Below are 16,060 nucleotides of genomic sequence, written 5' to 3'. Positions count from 1 at the left end.
CAAATAACTCTACTCGATGCAACTGGAAAAATCTTTGCAGCCTGTATTTTAGATCATCTTAAAGACTGGGCCTTTTCCTGTGGCGCAATCCCTATGTTTCAGGCAGGATGTCGTCCAAAACATTCAGTTATAGATAATATCGCAATTTTACTAACGATTCTTGACAAATATGTTGTCTCAAAATCTCAAATTGTATACTGTGCTTTTATTGATTTTACTACGGCCTTTGATAGGGTAGATAGGCCAACCCTTTGGAAGAAACTGGTGAGGCTGGGAATTCCCCAAAATTTACTTACAGTAATTATATCTCTCCACACAGAAACGTGGTGTCAAGTTCAAATGGGGGGTTCGAAGGGTCTAACTAGACCAATCACCACGTCAAATAGCCTAAAACAGGGATGCCTCCTTGCCCCTTTGCTACTTTTTCTGTATCTAAGCGATTTACCAGAGCACTTTACATATGTAAAAAATAATCCGCCGAAATTAGCATTTAGTGTTATATACATTTTAATTTACGCGGATGACATCATGATTTTGGATCTTACGCCAATAGGACTCCAAAGAAGTTTAGACACATTAAGTAGCTATGCAGATGAAAATGTTTTAGTCCCAAATACCTCTAAAACGAAAGTTCTACCTTTTAAGGGAAAAAAGTGATTGCAACACTTTAATTGGACATTGGGAGGGGGAAATCACTTGAGACAGTTAAAGAATATATGTATTTAGGTTGGATCTTCACCCAAACCCTACAGAACTACTCTCATCTACAACACATAGGTCAAAAGGCGGATGTCCATGTAGGTGCATTGCTGAGGCTATAGTCCTCGGGAAATAGACATTTCCAACCTATGTTAGAGGTATATCGGATGAAAATCTCGCCTATTTTAACCTATGGAAATCAGTAAAAACGAGAGAAGGGAATTAATTACGAAGATTAATAAGAGTAAATCAAGTTGTCCGGCCCAAGCATTACGTCTGGAATTCTCCTTAGTCAGCATTTATGCAAGGGCCATCTCAAATCTAATAGGATGGGCATACCATCTTTTACACGCCGACTCTGGTACTTTAAGGTACATTTTAAAATTGGAAACCTTTAGAGAAGAGCCGTCATGTTACACTTTTAACAAGAACCTTAATACAGCTTTTAGCCTATCCCATTACACAGTAGCACTTATAGAAACTTGGACTTCAGCACTTCTGAAGCTCTTCTTAAAGAATATGACCTCTAAATTAAGTTTCGACCTGGACGAAGAGCACTGTCAATTAAAACATTATATAGAATATACAAAAACTGTAGTATATAAATCCCCCGAGAAATATACATACTTTGATTTAGATCATAGGATCCGCCGCTGTATTCTCTTACTGAGGTTGGAAATCCTTCCCCTGAATACATATACAGCAAAGTGGAATAATTCTGAAAATGCAACAGGGCTCTGTGATTTATGTAAGGGAGAATTGCAAGATTTAACTCATGTTTTAGCGGTCTGCCCTAATCCTACTTTAGTAGAAGCTAGGTGGAGGTTTATAAGGCCTATTAGAATCCGATACAATGTTCCTTCTGTACAAAGCCTAATCAGTCTCTGTAAATTACCACCGGATGAATTTGTTTGTTGCCAACTGTATACATTTTTAAAAGATTTTCTTAAAGCTGTTTTAAAGTTGATGATGCTAACGATTTAAAACTTTTTAATATCAAAAGTCGATTCTATTTTATTTTTTCACAAGGTCTATGTAAATCTTGAAAAATAACCACCATATGAACACAAATGTTTTACATGTTTCAAAGTGCTATAAACTCTTAAACAGATTTGAGTTAAAATCATTTTAAAAAGCTGTGATGAATGGATTCAGCATCATAAATGTTTAAAGTTGATGATATGAGTTTTCTGCTAAATGTTTTAAAATCATGTTTGTATATTTGTTGACCTCAGTTAAGGTCTATATCAAATAAAATAAACTTATCTATCAAACTTATCACCAGGACCAAGGGGATTTTATATTCCAATAATGGGGTCACACCATAATCAGTCTCTAAGACTAGAGTGGAGTGCTGATTTTTGGGGGACAACACCTCCATGTGAAATGACTCCTGGTGGCCCAATGAACTTGGACTCACGCCGACAGACCACTCCCGCAACCTTGGCATCATCCTGGACAGCAAACTCACCATGAAACTTCAGATTAACGCAGTCACCTTCGCCTGCTTCCACACCCTGCACATGCTCCAAAAGCCATCACTCAATCCCTAGTCACCAGCTGGCTGGACTACGGCAACCCACTCTACGCAGGACTCACCACCCAACTTCTAAAGAGACTCCAGATGATAAAGAACTCAGCTGCCAGACTCATCCTCGAACTCCTCAAACAGACCCACATCACCTCCCCACCTCAGGAACATCCACTGGCTCCCTCATCCAGAAAATATGCCAATTTAAGATGCTGATATACACATACAAGGCCCTCATGACCAAGGACCAGCATATATCAACCACCGCCTGAACTTCCACAAGCCCTCCAGACACCTAGGCTCCTCCTCCCTTGCAAACACTCATAGCATCTGCCAAAATAACAGTGGAGGGTGTTCCTTCTCCTACCTCACCGCCAAGGCTTGAATTGGCCTTCTCCTGCACCTCCAAACATCATCCCCTCTCCCGGAATTCAGAAAGGGACTCAAGACCTGGCTTTTTGACTCACCACAGCAAGAATCCAGCACCTGGATACCCTTGAGGGTGATTGGCCATGCTCTACAAATCCGAGTTGATTGATGGATTGATTGAAAATCAGGCAACAAGAAATGCCAGTACCTCTGAATCCAATTTTGGCATCCAGAGACAATAGACATTGCCTTTCAATTTGTTAGTCCAAAACCATTTCTTATGCCTTTCCTCTTTTTTCCCTGATCACCAGGGTATTGAAGAAAGCTATATTGAATCATTGCACCTTGATCATGAATCCTTTCGGATGCCCATGCGATTACTGGTACAGCAAACTCCTATTACTGTTGACACGTCCAGCCATTTCTAAAATTATACCCTAGTCTACTTTCAGGGCATTGCAGACAAGCAAGTTTAGGGCCATCCTAAATGAAAAAAATATCATCAATATATCTGGTCCAAAGGACCAGATGTTTTATGCATTTATCAAAACCCTCAGACCAGACACATTCCGATTTCCACCAACCCAAGAACATACAGGCATAGCTCAGTGCGAAGCAACTACCCATGGCAGTGCCTATACCACTTCTTGCCAAAAAGGAAATAGTTGTTTTCCATACAGAAATGGAGCATCTCAAGCAAAATGTTAGTGTGGTCGTATGTAGCTATGGGTCTGTCCCTAAAGAAATGTTTGCAAGCCTTAATGCCCAGATCGTGCTGGATGCACGTGTACAGCGAGACAACATTCACTGTGGAAAAGATATAGTTGGATTGCTATGGGATGCCCGAGACCTTGGATATAAAATCCATACTGTCGCAGCAGTAAGAGGGTAAGCTGCAAACATAAAGGAATAAGATGTAGTCTAGAGAAATGGAGGCATTCTCCAAAAGACTGTCATTAGCTGAGAAGATTGACCTGCCTGGTGGGTTGATGCTGTGTTTATGGACTTTGGGCAACATATAAAAGCAAGGAGTGACAGGTTTCTTGACAGATTAAAACAATTGTTCATCATTGCTCAAAAGCCCAAGGGTGTGCCATTTGGAAATCATATTGTGAAAACAGTTAATAGTGGACACATATTGGCTGTCATTGGTCTTAGTGTAGCTGCTGGAGAAATCAAGCTGTCTCTTGGCTTCCGCCATATATTTCTTGACATCCCCCAGCACAAAATTACCCCTTTTATCGTAAGTCTTAACCACAAAGGAGGTCGCTTGCTTCAGGGATTCCAGTGCTGCTTGTTGGCCTTTAGTTAGAATCGAAGCAGCATGATTTTTTTTATTGCTCCCAGTTAAAAAATGTCACATACCAGCGCCTCATGGAAGGAGTCAATGTTGTCACGGGGGGTGTTAGGATTCAATCTGGATTTCGGTTTAAAATCGCTACAACTTCTCCTGTAAGTCTCCATGCCCAGGATATTTAAGAGTTCCCTCTCAGAGGCCCAATCCCTATTGCCTAGTTCGAATAACCTTAGGAAAGCCAAGTCTGCAATTTGTCCAATGGATAGGAGATTAGAGGGCGTGTCAGTTTGGATAGCGTTATACTCCATCATAGTGTCCTCTCGCACCCCCTGGACCCTTTCATAGTATGGAATTTAAGGAGTTTGAGTTTCCTAGCAAATAGAAACATGTCTATGTGGGTGCATGAATAGTCAAGATTATTTGTAGGGCAGAAAGAGAGACCTAATTCCAGCAGTGATTGTTCATCAGGAGTAAGAGTATGATATATCTCAGAAGGGAGAAATAGTTGTTACTCCAAACCCCAGATGACAACACAGATAAAGAGAATAGAATGAGATAACTAGGGGAGGGGAAACAGAGCAGCATAAGGAAGGCATCATAATCTTCTGAGGTACTCTCTCTAGTCCCCAGACCTTCCCCCTGGCTGATAAGTAGTGGTAGAGTCTTCTTGTGATTCTGATGCACGTAACAGAAGAGGGGCATTGGAAGAAGTTCATCTGCTCCTGATGAAGCCTTGGCACCAGGTTAGTTCAAGACAAATTGAAGCACCTAACTAATTATTCCACATGAGTAGAATGGTTTGGCGTTTAGAAGCTAGCAACAATCCTAGAAAATATGCAAAAGGAGTTAGATACTATTTATTTATTTTATTATTTTATAGAACTTATAATGCGCAAAAGCTACCCGCAGTGGGTATCCAGGCGCCAGGGATAGACTCAAGAAGTAAAGAAAACACAATACTATGTCAAGGACCAACTAAAACAGCAAATAAAGCTATGAAAAAAGCAGAGTCTTAAGTTTTTTCCGGAAACCAAACAAGTTGGCTTCCAGCTTAAGAGCAGTAGGCAATGTGTTCCAAAATTTGGGGCCCAGATGGGAGAAGGACCGACCACCCATTTTTGCAAGTTTAAATCTTGGGACAACAAAATCGCCATTTGCCGAGGATCGCAGCAAGCGGTTGGGTCTGTAGGTTTGAACAAGACTCTTTAAATATTTTGGGGCCACGCCTTGTTTGATCTTAAAAAGATAGCAAAGGGCCTTAAATTTTATGTGGCTTGGGATTCTCAACCAATGCAAATCGCAAAGAGCCTGTGCAGCCGAGGATCTCCGTGGTAGATTGCAGAGAAGTCGTGCCGCCGAGTTTTGCACCACCTGAAGTTTATTCAAGGTAGAGGTGTCGGCACCAAGATAGAGAACATTACCGTAATCAAGGCGAGATATAACTAACGCCTGTACTACGGTTCTCTGAGTAGAATGGGGAAGCATCCACAAAATTTTCTGAAGCCATCTTAAGATGGCAAAACAAATAGAAGCAACCTTGGTAGCTTGCTGTCTCATGGATAGCTTATCATCTATAAGAAAGCCAAGGTTACGAACTACAGAGACCGGTTGTGGAAGGGGTCCCATATCACTTGGCCAGTGCTGAGGGCCCCATAACTCTTTATTCTTTCCCAAAATGACGACCTCCGTCTTGTCGCCATTCAACTTGAGTAGATGCATTTGCATCCACTCGGCGACACGCGATAATCCGTTCTTCAAGACAGATTCACAGTTGCCTTCGCTGCTGGAAAGAGAAAAGACAATCTGGGTGTCATCGGCGTATGAAAAGATTGTCAGCCCAGCGTCCTCTACAATGGTGGCCAGGGGTCTAACATAGATGTTGAATAGCAGAGGGCTGAGCATGGACCCCTGAGGAACGCCATGTGCCGATGAACAGATGGCCGAGGAGGCTTTCGCCGAAAAGACCTGAAAAGTGCGCTCACTCAAAAATTAGGCAATCCAGGCAAGCGCAGGGCCATCTACTCCTAGGGACCGGAGAGAGTTTAAAAGAATGGAATGGGACACGGTATCGAAGGCCGCACTCAAATCCAATAGGATGAGTGCAGATGTTTCCCCTCGATCAATGCCGTGCCGCAACCTCTCCGTAACCCCAAGGAGAGCGGTCTCAGTAGAATAGTGTGCTCGGAAGCCGGATTGAGAAGGGTGCAAAAATTCCGAACTTTCCACTAGTTGGTTTAACTGAGAATTAACATGTCTTTCCAGCACCTTTGAAAAAAAAGGCAACAAGGATATGGGTCTAAAATTGGACAAGTTGGAAGTGTCTGCACCTGCCTTCTTTAGGAGGGGGACAACCATTGCGTGCTTCCATTCTGGTAACACATGAGACTCAGTCAGGGAAGCATTAAGAAGTCTCATTAGAACCCGTCGGGGTTCAAGATCCAATAACTTTAGAACTCTCGCTGGTATTAGATCAAGGGGAGATCCGGATCTGACGCTGTTCAAGCAAGAGAGGAAGGAGATATCATCAAACAGTTGCCAGTTGGTAACCTTCACCAGAGGGGAAGGTAATTCAGGCACAGCCAATTGCGCCGGGTGAGAATCAATTGCTGTCAAGGGAAAACTCATAGAGTCATATATGCGTTCAACCTTGGCAATAAAATACTCGGCAATGGCTTTACATTGATCTTCCTCCAAAGCTGGAGGGGTCGGGACAGTGTCTGCTCCTGTTAGCTTTTTTACGACAGAAAAAAGAGTACGTGGGCAATTCTGTGCCTGCGTCACTATACTCACAGTGTGAGTAGCCCTGGCTTTTTTACATTGGGAATGATACCCCTTCAGGGCTTCTTTATATTCAGCCTTACAAGAAGCAGAGTAGGAATGCCTCCATTTAATTTAAAAGTCCTTGCACTTGGCTCTTAAGATCTTCAAGTCTTCCGAGAACCAAGGTGCAGGGGGATGATGTAATCTAGAGCGCTTAGGTGTTAAAGGCAGTAAAGTAGTTATAGCACTAGTAAACCAGTGAGATACTGCCATATTAAGCTCTGAAACAGAAGCATTGGTATCGGGACAGGTATTGGAGAGGTACTGATTGAACTCTACAATATCAAGTTTTCCCCACTGATGAATCAGTTCATCCTTACCACAGCTAACCTTGACTGGACTCTTAAAAAGGGACAGGGAAAAATAAACTGCGAAGTGGTCAGACCACTCCAACGGACGAGCACTTTGAGAACAATCAAAGTGTAAATTAGAAAGAACAGGGTCCAACAGGTGACCGGCAGAATGAGTGGGCCCAGAGTTCCGTAATGATAAATTCAGAACTTCGAGATCTATAGAGGAGAATGAAACCCTGAGAGAGGAATTTCAAAGAACCCATCAAGAAACTCATCTCCATCTGCAACAAATCGAAGACTTGGTAGCAGGAAATGTTCCCTTACCCAGGGCGAGCGATGGACCCTCCACCTCTCAAGAATCAGAAGTATCTAACTGATTCATCCATGCAATATCTCCTATTGTCCCTCTTACACCTCTAGAGTGATTTAGTGGGGATCCTCTCAAAAGGCACATTTTTCTGACCCCCTGCTCATTACACTTCCTTTGCAGATCCATATTATTTTCTGAAGGTTTATCAAAGGTGGCATTCTTATTGTCTTTTCTGAGTAGGGACACTGCAGCCTGGTCCATGCCCCTGGTCTCTTGGAATTACCCACTTTTTTATGATTTAGAAAAATTTAAAAGGGAAATTCTATGAATATTTGCCAGATCATTATCACAATCTAAACATAAACTGTTGGAGTTAAATGAAGGGGAGAGATACTTAATCTCATATTTGGCACAGTTTAATAAATTGATTGTGGAAACAGAATGGCCAGAGACCAGCCATCATTTTTTGAGGGCTCAAAGATGAGTTAAAGGACACCCTGGCTCAAGAGGCCCACAGAAGTTTCTGAATTAATTGATTTAGCTTTGCAAGCCAGTCAGAGGCTACATGAACGTAAGACGAAAAAAAGGAAAGAAATTCTGCTTTTTCCCAACATCGTTTTATAAAGTCATGGAAGAAAATAACAAAACCTCAGAACCTCCTCAAGTACAAGAGCCAATGCAAATAGGATTCATTCAGGGTCCCTAGTCTAAGGAAGAAAAATAATGATTAGGAAACTTTTGCACTCATTGTGGGCAGTCAGGACATTTAGTGAAGTAATGTTCTAAGAAATAGAAATCTAGTCAGACGGTAAAAGAGAGAGCCCAACAGTAAGGGGAGTTGGTCTGATTGGGCTGACAAAAAAGACAACTGCATAAGCTCAACAGGTGGTAAATACTCTACAATCTATAGCTTTTCATATTATATCAGTGACCACAAGATTTAGAAACACGAGATCCATGAGGCATTTGTCATTATCAAATCAAGGGCCACAGGAAATTTCTGCGATGTCAGTTATGCAAACAACATGGGAATACATTTCATCAAGAAGAAAAGGCAAGAAATTGTTTGAGCAGTAGATGGTACAAATCTGTCTTCAAGACTGATCACTGAAGAAACTGAAATTATTGACCTAATTGGATTTAATGGGCACAGAGAGAAAAACATTTAATTTGATGCACCTCAACCCCAATTAATTTTAGGATTGCCATGGCTCATGGAGCATAATCCCACAATAGATTGGGAAAGAAGAACAGTAACCATGAATTCAAAGTATTGGCTAATGATTTGTTTTTAGTACAAAGAATACATATCAGAGTACGCTCTGGCAGCAATCTTAGTCACACATTCAAGAATGATTTTCTTTCTAGAGTCCAAAGACATTCTGACTCAGTACAAGGATTTAGCAGCAGTAATGATGAAATGATGCTGAGAAATTACCCCCACATAGATCTTAAGATTGTAAAATAGAACTAGAACCAGGAGAACATTTACCCTGTAGTCTAATTTATGCACTAACTGAAGAAGAAAACCAAATACCTTAAAGAATACTTGGATAAGCATTTAGCCAACAGACTAACAGCCCATCTCAATCTCCAGCCTGATCACCCTTATTTTTGTGCCAGGGAAAAAACGGAACCTCAGAACCTGCATAGATTTATAAACCTAAATCAAGTGACCACTAAGAACAAGTGCCGACTATCACTAATTTTATTACTACTGGACTGAGTGAAAAGAGCCAAGTTGTGAACAAAATTAGTCCCGAGAGGGGTTTAGCACCTTTTGCCCTGATGTGTATTATATGTGCCTGCATTTTCAATGTATTCAATATATTCACGATTCTCTCATTAGCTTATGCACCCCTCATAAAATTGCAATCTTGTTTCAACAATCAAATTGTCACAGTATGACAATTGTTGAAAAGATAACTCAGTGAAAGGCTTACTCCATATATACTTGTGCGTACGTCTAAAAAAATATATAAATGAAAATTGTATCCATCTTCATGTAGGCATGTAGGCATGATGCTATTATGGGTGAGATCATTACATAGGTTTTGGATTAGGGATGGATGAAGTCTTGTATGGCAATAATATATGGTTATGTGCTTTTTGTCATAAGCATTTACAATTTACAATAAATACCAAAATAAGGATTAGGTATGAATTCATTAATAAAATATAACTTTAAATATAGGTATATGCCTTTATTTTTACTTTTTTTATATAAAGGTTTAGGTTTTGTAGGTATTAAGAGGATTCAGGGTAGGGTAGTAAGAGGTTTTTAGTTTTCCGGGATGGGTAGCGTTTAGGGTAGTAAGGAGGTTGTGGGGTGTGAAATTAATTGAATACAAATATGTAATTAAAAACAATATATAGTTACATTTAAATAATAATGTTTTTTCAAAGATGATCAATAAATCAAAATAAACAAATTGATCAAAGTTTAGAATTAAAATATAAATATATGTACATATAAAAATATTAAAATTTGAATAAATATATATGCATGTTTGTGTGAAACTATATAAATATAAATGTATGTGTGAATACCTATATGTGTGCCTATGTCTGTATGATGTTAAAATTAATGCTTTATCACATTACCTGCAAATCAAAGGCTCTCTCGAAGTAGAAAACTAGAATGTAAAGCAACCCTAATATACTTATCCCAGAGTAATGACTCCTAATGTTAACGTCTTTCAATGTAACGTCTGATATTTGTTTGAGTTCTCATCTTCTGCTGAATAAATTAATGATCTTACTCAATCTCATTTGCCTAGGCGGTGTTCTTAGAGAATGCAAAGGAAGGCATCCAGCTTAATAACTTGAGTGAAGGCCCTTATCCCATGGTTGCAGTTTTTTCCATCCTGGTGATAAATGCTGTTTTGTACATGCTGCTGGCGGTATACTTTGATGAGGTCTTGCCAAGTAGGTGTTACGTGCTTTTCTTCATTATTCAGGCAAAAGAACAATTTCATGAATACTTGCATTACAGTACAGAATACAGATGAGATGGTGTGGAAATCTAACTCCAGTCTAATAAACATTTCAGATAGTGCATGGATTGTGGGCCGATGTATTTAGTTTTCTAACTCCAGTCAGACAAATATTGGGGAAAGCGCATACACTGGGGGAACGGTGGATGGGGAGATTGATTTACCAACCTAACTAGTCAAATATTAATTTTCTTTAGGCATCTCTTTATCAGAACAAAAAGGTAATGTGGTTACAGATAATAACATATTTCTTTCCAGTGATGTAGAATTATATAACGAGTACAAACAAAGTGTCAGATTCCAGCTAACTTGGGATCTGCCAGCCACAGGCCCCAAAACACTAGTCTAATATAATTGTCCATTCAAAATTATTTCAGAAATTGAAAAAACATTTAAAAACCTAGCTTTCATCTGAAAAACCTATAATATGAAGAAAAAATACATTACAGTACTTTAAAATAAATCACAAATATTTCAAGTGGTAAAAGCTCTATTCAAATTATTAAATAAATCATTTGTAAATAAACAGTAATCTTACCCGCCAATAAAACACAAAACTTACAGAAAAATAACAAAATTGCATATGATAATTACATCATTTCCCAACCAATTGTTTTTTTACAATTTTTAATAATTATAATTTAACAATATGCCATAATAAAAATATACTGATTTTATAATATATATTGCAATACAATAATTTTAAACAAATGTGATGCGTTTAATAAATAGTGTTCCATTAAATTTAATTTAGTTAATAGATAAAATAGTTAATAAAAATTGATAGATGGTAACTAAGGGGCCGCTTATGCTTGATGCTCAGACCACCGACCGCAGTTGTGGCGGTCCGGAGACCACCTGACAAGCAGTCGGCGGGTCCAACGGCCGAATCATGATGCCACTTCCTTACTGGTGGTCAGAAAAGTGCCCTTTTACGTTGAGGCTTGTGCTGGCTGCAGCACAAGCTGCAGTGTAACAGGGCACTTTGTGCCCATTCATGCACCGCGTGCCATGCACCCTCTGATGCCTGGCACACAGAGCATGGATGTGTGGGAGGGCACTACATGTGCCCCTGGGTCACTTAGCAGTGGCCCATGTGGGATTGGGGTCCTGTGTGGTGGCCCAAAGTCGGTATCTGACAGCCTTTTCATGGCAGTCCGACAGCCATGAAAAAGGCTGTCGAAAGGAATATCCTAATCCCAATGGTGGTGCCTGTGCAGAAACAGGATTCTGCCTGCCGCTCAACAGGATCCATCCCTAACTGCTGCAGCGGGCGGACCAATGGCCTATATGACCGTGGAACCGCCAATGACAGCCTTTGATTGGCAGGCCCACCGACATTGTAGTTAGGCTCTAAGTGTCTCAGCAATGCAATCCTCCAATAAACACTGTAAAAGTGAATAAATAATTGTACAATTATAAACATACTAACAGATAAATAACCATTTCGGATACTGTACATTTTAAATATTAAACAATTGACAACAATTAAATATTTTTTTTAATTAACACTACCTACCCAAACACCAATACACCTCTTAAACCATCGAAAATTATAAAATACTTTTCTAAAAAATAATCATTTACACACATTTATAATTTACAATTAAGCTTTCAAAAAACATTTACCTATTGGAAAACTGGCGTAGTTAAGACATTAACAATATAATGTATTTTTATAAATTTTCACATCCCAAAATTAGGATTTCTTCCATAATCCAAAAATTGTCAACCAGGTAATCAAATTAATAACAGTTTGACAAGTTTAATAAGTCAATATTAACCAAATGCCATTAATAATATAGAAGTTAGAAAAACACTACCGACCAAATCCCAAAATAAACATATAAATTCCCAAAAGTGTACATTACAATAATGTTATTTGAATAAATTAGGAAATAAATTCACAATAATATAAATTAGTTAGCAAAAATACAATGCACTTTGATAAAACGACAGAATAAAAAGCTATATTATAGTAAACAATATTTTAAACTTTGATGTTAATCTTTAAAAAAAGCAAAAAGTTTTTAAAAAAAAGATATACTTACCTTATATATTATTGTCCACAGTCAGAATAATAGTTTGAAAGATTTGACCACAGTATTATAGTCAGACAATATTTTAAAGTTGGTATTTAGGTGGTATACCATTCTTGGGAGAGTGAAGCCAGAATTAGGTTTACAAATCAGTACATTATTCCATTCTATTAGTATGCCAAGATAGCCACAGCTTTGTCCAGACTGCCCCAATATTGCATGGATGGTCCCTGCCCTTCTGCTACACCACGATTATGCCAATACATTCACAAATATGAACATCATATCTCCATTCCCCTATTTAGGGTTGGCCTTCTAACATCATGTCTGTCAGCTTATTCCTGGCAGACTTCACCATGCTATGTATAGTAGAGTCTGGGAAGAAAAAAGTAAAAAAAGGAACATTTATTTCTAATTTTCTAAAGCAAACCCCTGACTTTGGGTTTCTTTTCAGAAAATAAAAAAGCCCCAAACAACTCCACCATGCCATTATTTAGTGCTGGGCCATCTGTCACTCATTTTAGTTTGGACCGGAATGAGACAACACTCGTCCCACTGGTACACGCGATTTACGACAACATATGTGTTGTAAAAGGGTCTCATAATAGAAGCAAGTACCCTGTGACGAGGTGGATGGCTGGTACGAGGGGCCTTGGCTAACACCCGTCACTTTGTGTACAAAATGAAAGTACAGTAAGGTGATTTACAACCTCGAGCCCTGATCAAATTGCCAATAAGAAAAAGAGGCAATGAAACATGTTGGCCTATCTTCAATTGGTCTGCAACATGCAGTTGTTTTAAACTTTGAGTAAGCTCACAAGTTTGAATAAAATTGGCATCTGGTGTACTTGTGGCTTAACTCAATTTTAATTTTACAGGTCTCTTTGTTCTTCTTTTTTGTGATAATCACAAACATTTTTCACCTTTTTGTACTGGACACTTTTTCTTTATTTTCACAGGTGAGATAGCTACCTATGATGAGAAACGTGGGAACAACTGGTGAGAACCAACCAGTAGCTCCTTTGGTGTAGCGCACGTGAGGTGCTATCTCGCCTATTCACAATTATTTTTTTGTGTATACACCTGTTTAAATTGGGGGGTATATCTGGAGCACAGTGACTGACAACCCTAAAGATTTTTTATTGGGCTTTAAGGATTGTGGACAGCAACATTTGTTTTGTAGGTACTACAAGTTGAATACCCATTCCCAATCTAATATATGAAAGTGGATTTTGCCCGTATTGATCAGGTCTTTTTGGTGTTTGTTCACTCATTTTTGTTGGCCAAAACTGATCCCACCATGGTGGCAGGCACCACTCTTGCAAATAATGAAATGAAATGAAATTGAGTATATTGTACAGTTAATTAAAACCTTTACAAACGTGCATCTCGTGTTGTATATTCAGTGCAACAATTTGAACGAAAGAATAAGTTACCGTTAAAACACAATAAAATTGAGATAAAATGTAACCCTGATACTCCCTAGGGAGTAACCTAAAACCTTCGAGAGAAAAGGTACGGTTAATCTGTTTTTTATAATCATAAAATTGGCAGCTTGAAAGACGGAGCTATCCTCGTTGGTCCAATGCTTGACCACAGGATAGATGAAGCAGCAAAAAGCAAGGTTTTCAGGGCATGCAAAGGAAAGTGCAATGTGCAAGAGGATTATTGTGAGTTTCATGCGTGTTTCACATGGCATTCATTATAAACAGGCAATTCGTTCTCTGTGGGTGTAAACTTAGCAGCAGAGCAAAAATGCCTGAGTATGTAAGGAAAGTGCGAAGTGCAAAAGCTGCCATTTTTTTTTACCTCTGCAAGATTCTTACAAGTTTCAGAAGTGTTCCGCCTGACTTACAGCAGACAAAGGTGCTGAGTGCAAAGCAGCTATTTGCAACAAGAGATTTTGCAATAGAATAAAACAATGCATACATTTAAAATCATTAAATACTTAGAAGAGACTGATTGATCAATCATAAAAATTAATTCTATTGAGCGATCTACCCAGTGCGGGTCCATTTAAAGTATGTGGCATGGCGGCATTAACCTGTGCTGGAGTTCTCATTGGGGCGGCAGCGTAATCAGCTCCTTGTGAAAGCCGAGTCTAAGTACCATGGTCCGCTCAGCTGCATTTCCATCTGCTAGCTGGCTGGCTTGTCTTTAATACTCAGTTCAGCGATGGATACAAATTTTACAAGGCGGCAGCTTAATTGGACATCCTCGCCGGAGAGGCTTGCTAACACTGCTTGTCTGCAAGTCCGAATCTGTTTCTTGTTAAAGAGTGGTCTAAGGAGGGTCCAACAGTCCTGTGTTAGAGTCCTGCATATGGTTAGCAGGTGCACTATGTCCTCCTCTCCCTCCCCTCATAGTCGGCAAAGTGCTGGTTTCCGAGGGCATAGCCACGGCGGCATATGGTATGCAGATGGCAATATGCCTAGGCGGAGTTTCAAGAACTTCTCTTTGATGGTTCTAGAGAAGCCAGTGTGGAGATAGGCTTCGGGTGACTCCTTGTTATAGGACTGTATGGTTAACAAGCCATGAGGGCACTCTGACAGGGCATCTTTATCCTGTATGAGTGATTCTTTTTTGACAGTGTTATGTACTATTTTTTTTAAGCTTGTGAAGGTCCCTGGTATCCCCCTAAGGTTCTGCAGCCCCAGTTGGTTGAGGAAGCTGTCCAAATAGCATCTAGCTGGACATGCCTCCCTGGTCTGCAGTTCTTTCCACAAATAGGTATTGAGCAAATCTGGTGGCCCCCTTTTGATTTTGTACCAGCTTTTAATGAACGCTCCTTTATGGGCAATCTCTTGTCTTTGTATGCCGAACTCCAGCCTCAGTTGTCGACGGGATGTGTATCCTGGTAACCCATAGATCATTCGTATTGCTCTTACTATTGTGCGATCCAGTGTTTCAGCGTCTCTCCCTCTCATGGCTTCGCTTCCATAAGTGATGGAAGGTATAACTTTTGCCTGGATCACTCTGGTAAAGGGGAGGAGGTTTGGGCCAGAGATATTGTTTTTTAAGTTTCTTAGTGCCGCAGCAGTCATTATTCCTCTTTTTTTATGGCCTCACACTGAGCTATATAGTTCCCTTTGTTATTGATGATAACTCCCAAGTAATTTTGTACAGCTTCCAGCTTGCATGACACCAGATGCCAGGGGTGCTTTGACTTTTTTTTGTGGATGTTCACACTCAGGATTTTTGTTTTTTCTTGGTTAATGCTTAGTTTGTTCTCCTCTGAGTACCGAGATGTAATATCAAGCAGGTGCTGTAAACCTATAGGTGTCCGGCTAATAAGCACCAAGTCATCCGCGTAAAATAAGTTAGATAACTGGAGGCCACTGAACTTGGGAGCGTGTGAGTTGCTTCCATTGAGAGTGGCCGAAAGCTCCGCCATAAAGTGGTTGAAAAGTATTAGGGCAAGCACGCAGCCTTGTTTCAGTCCAGAGGTTGTTGGGATCTTCTTTGCTAGGTGGTCTCCTGCTCCCAGTTTTACTTGCACCTACGTGTTACTATGTAAAAGAATTAGCTGTTTTAGAAGTAGCGATGAAATGTTCATCCTTTTTAATGTTTGCCACAGTAAGTTCCTGTTTATATGGTCGAACGCTGCACTATAATCGATAAAACACTGGAAGCGCCCAAAGGTTCTGCAGCCCCAGTTGGTTGAGTGAGCTGTCAAAATAGCGTCTGGCTGGACATGCCTCCTTGG

The 16,060-nt window shown here is 39.9% G+C and overlaps 1 protein-coding gene across 3 annotated transcripts in view; it reads left to right on the top strand.

The window, feature by feature from the left end:
- The window catches only part of LOC146810314 (ATP-binding cassette sub-family A member 10-like), a 1,546,030-nt gene that overhangs the window by 273,450 nt on the left and 1,256,520 nt on the right, over positions 1-16,060 (top strand). For all 3 annotated transcript variants that reach the window (XM_085617307.1, XM_085617308.1, XM_085617306.1), the window contains exon 9: positions 10,100-10,247. In XM_085617307.1, coding sequence (XP_085473433.1) covers positions 10,100-10,247 — 148 coding nt within the window. The remainder of the gene's footprint in view (positions 1-10,099; positions 10,248-16,060) is intronic.

The sequence above is a fragment of the Triturus cristatus genome, chromosome 7 (assembly GCF_964204655.1).
Source record: "Triturus cristatus chromosome 7, aTriCri1.1, whole genome shotgun sequence".
In the NCBI taxonomy this organism is placed as follows: Eukaryota; Metazoa; Chordata; class Amphibia; order Caudata; family Salamandridae; genus Triturus; species Triturus cristatus.
The sequence above is the reverse complement of the archived record's forward strand: the minus strand, read 5'-3'. Positions and strand labels throughout refer to the sequence as shown.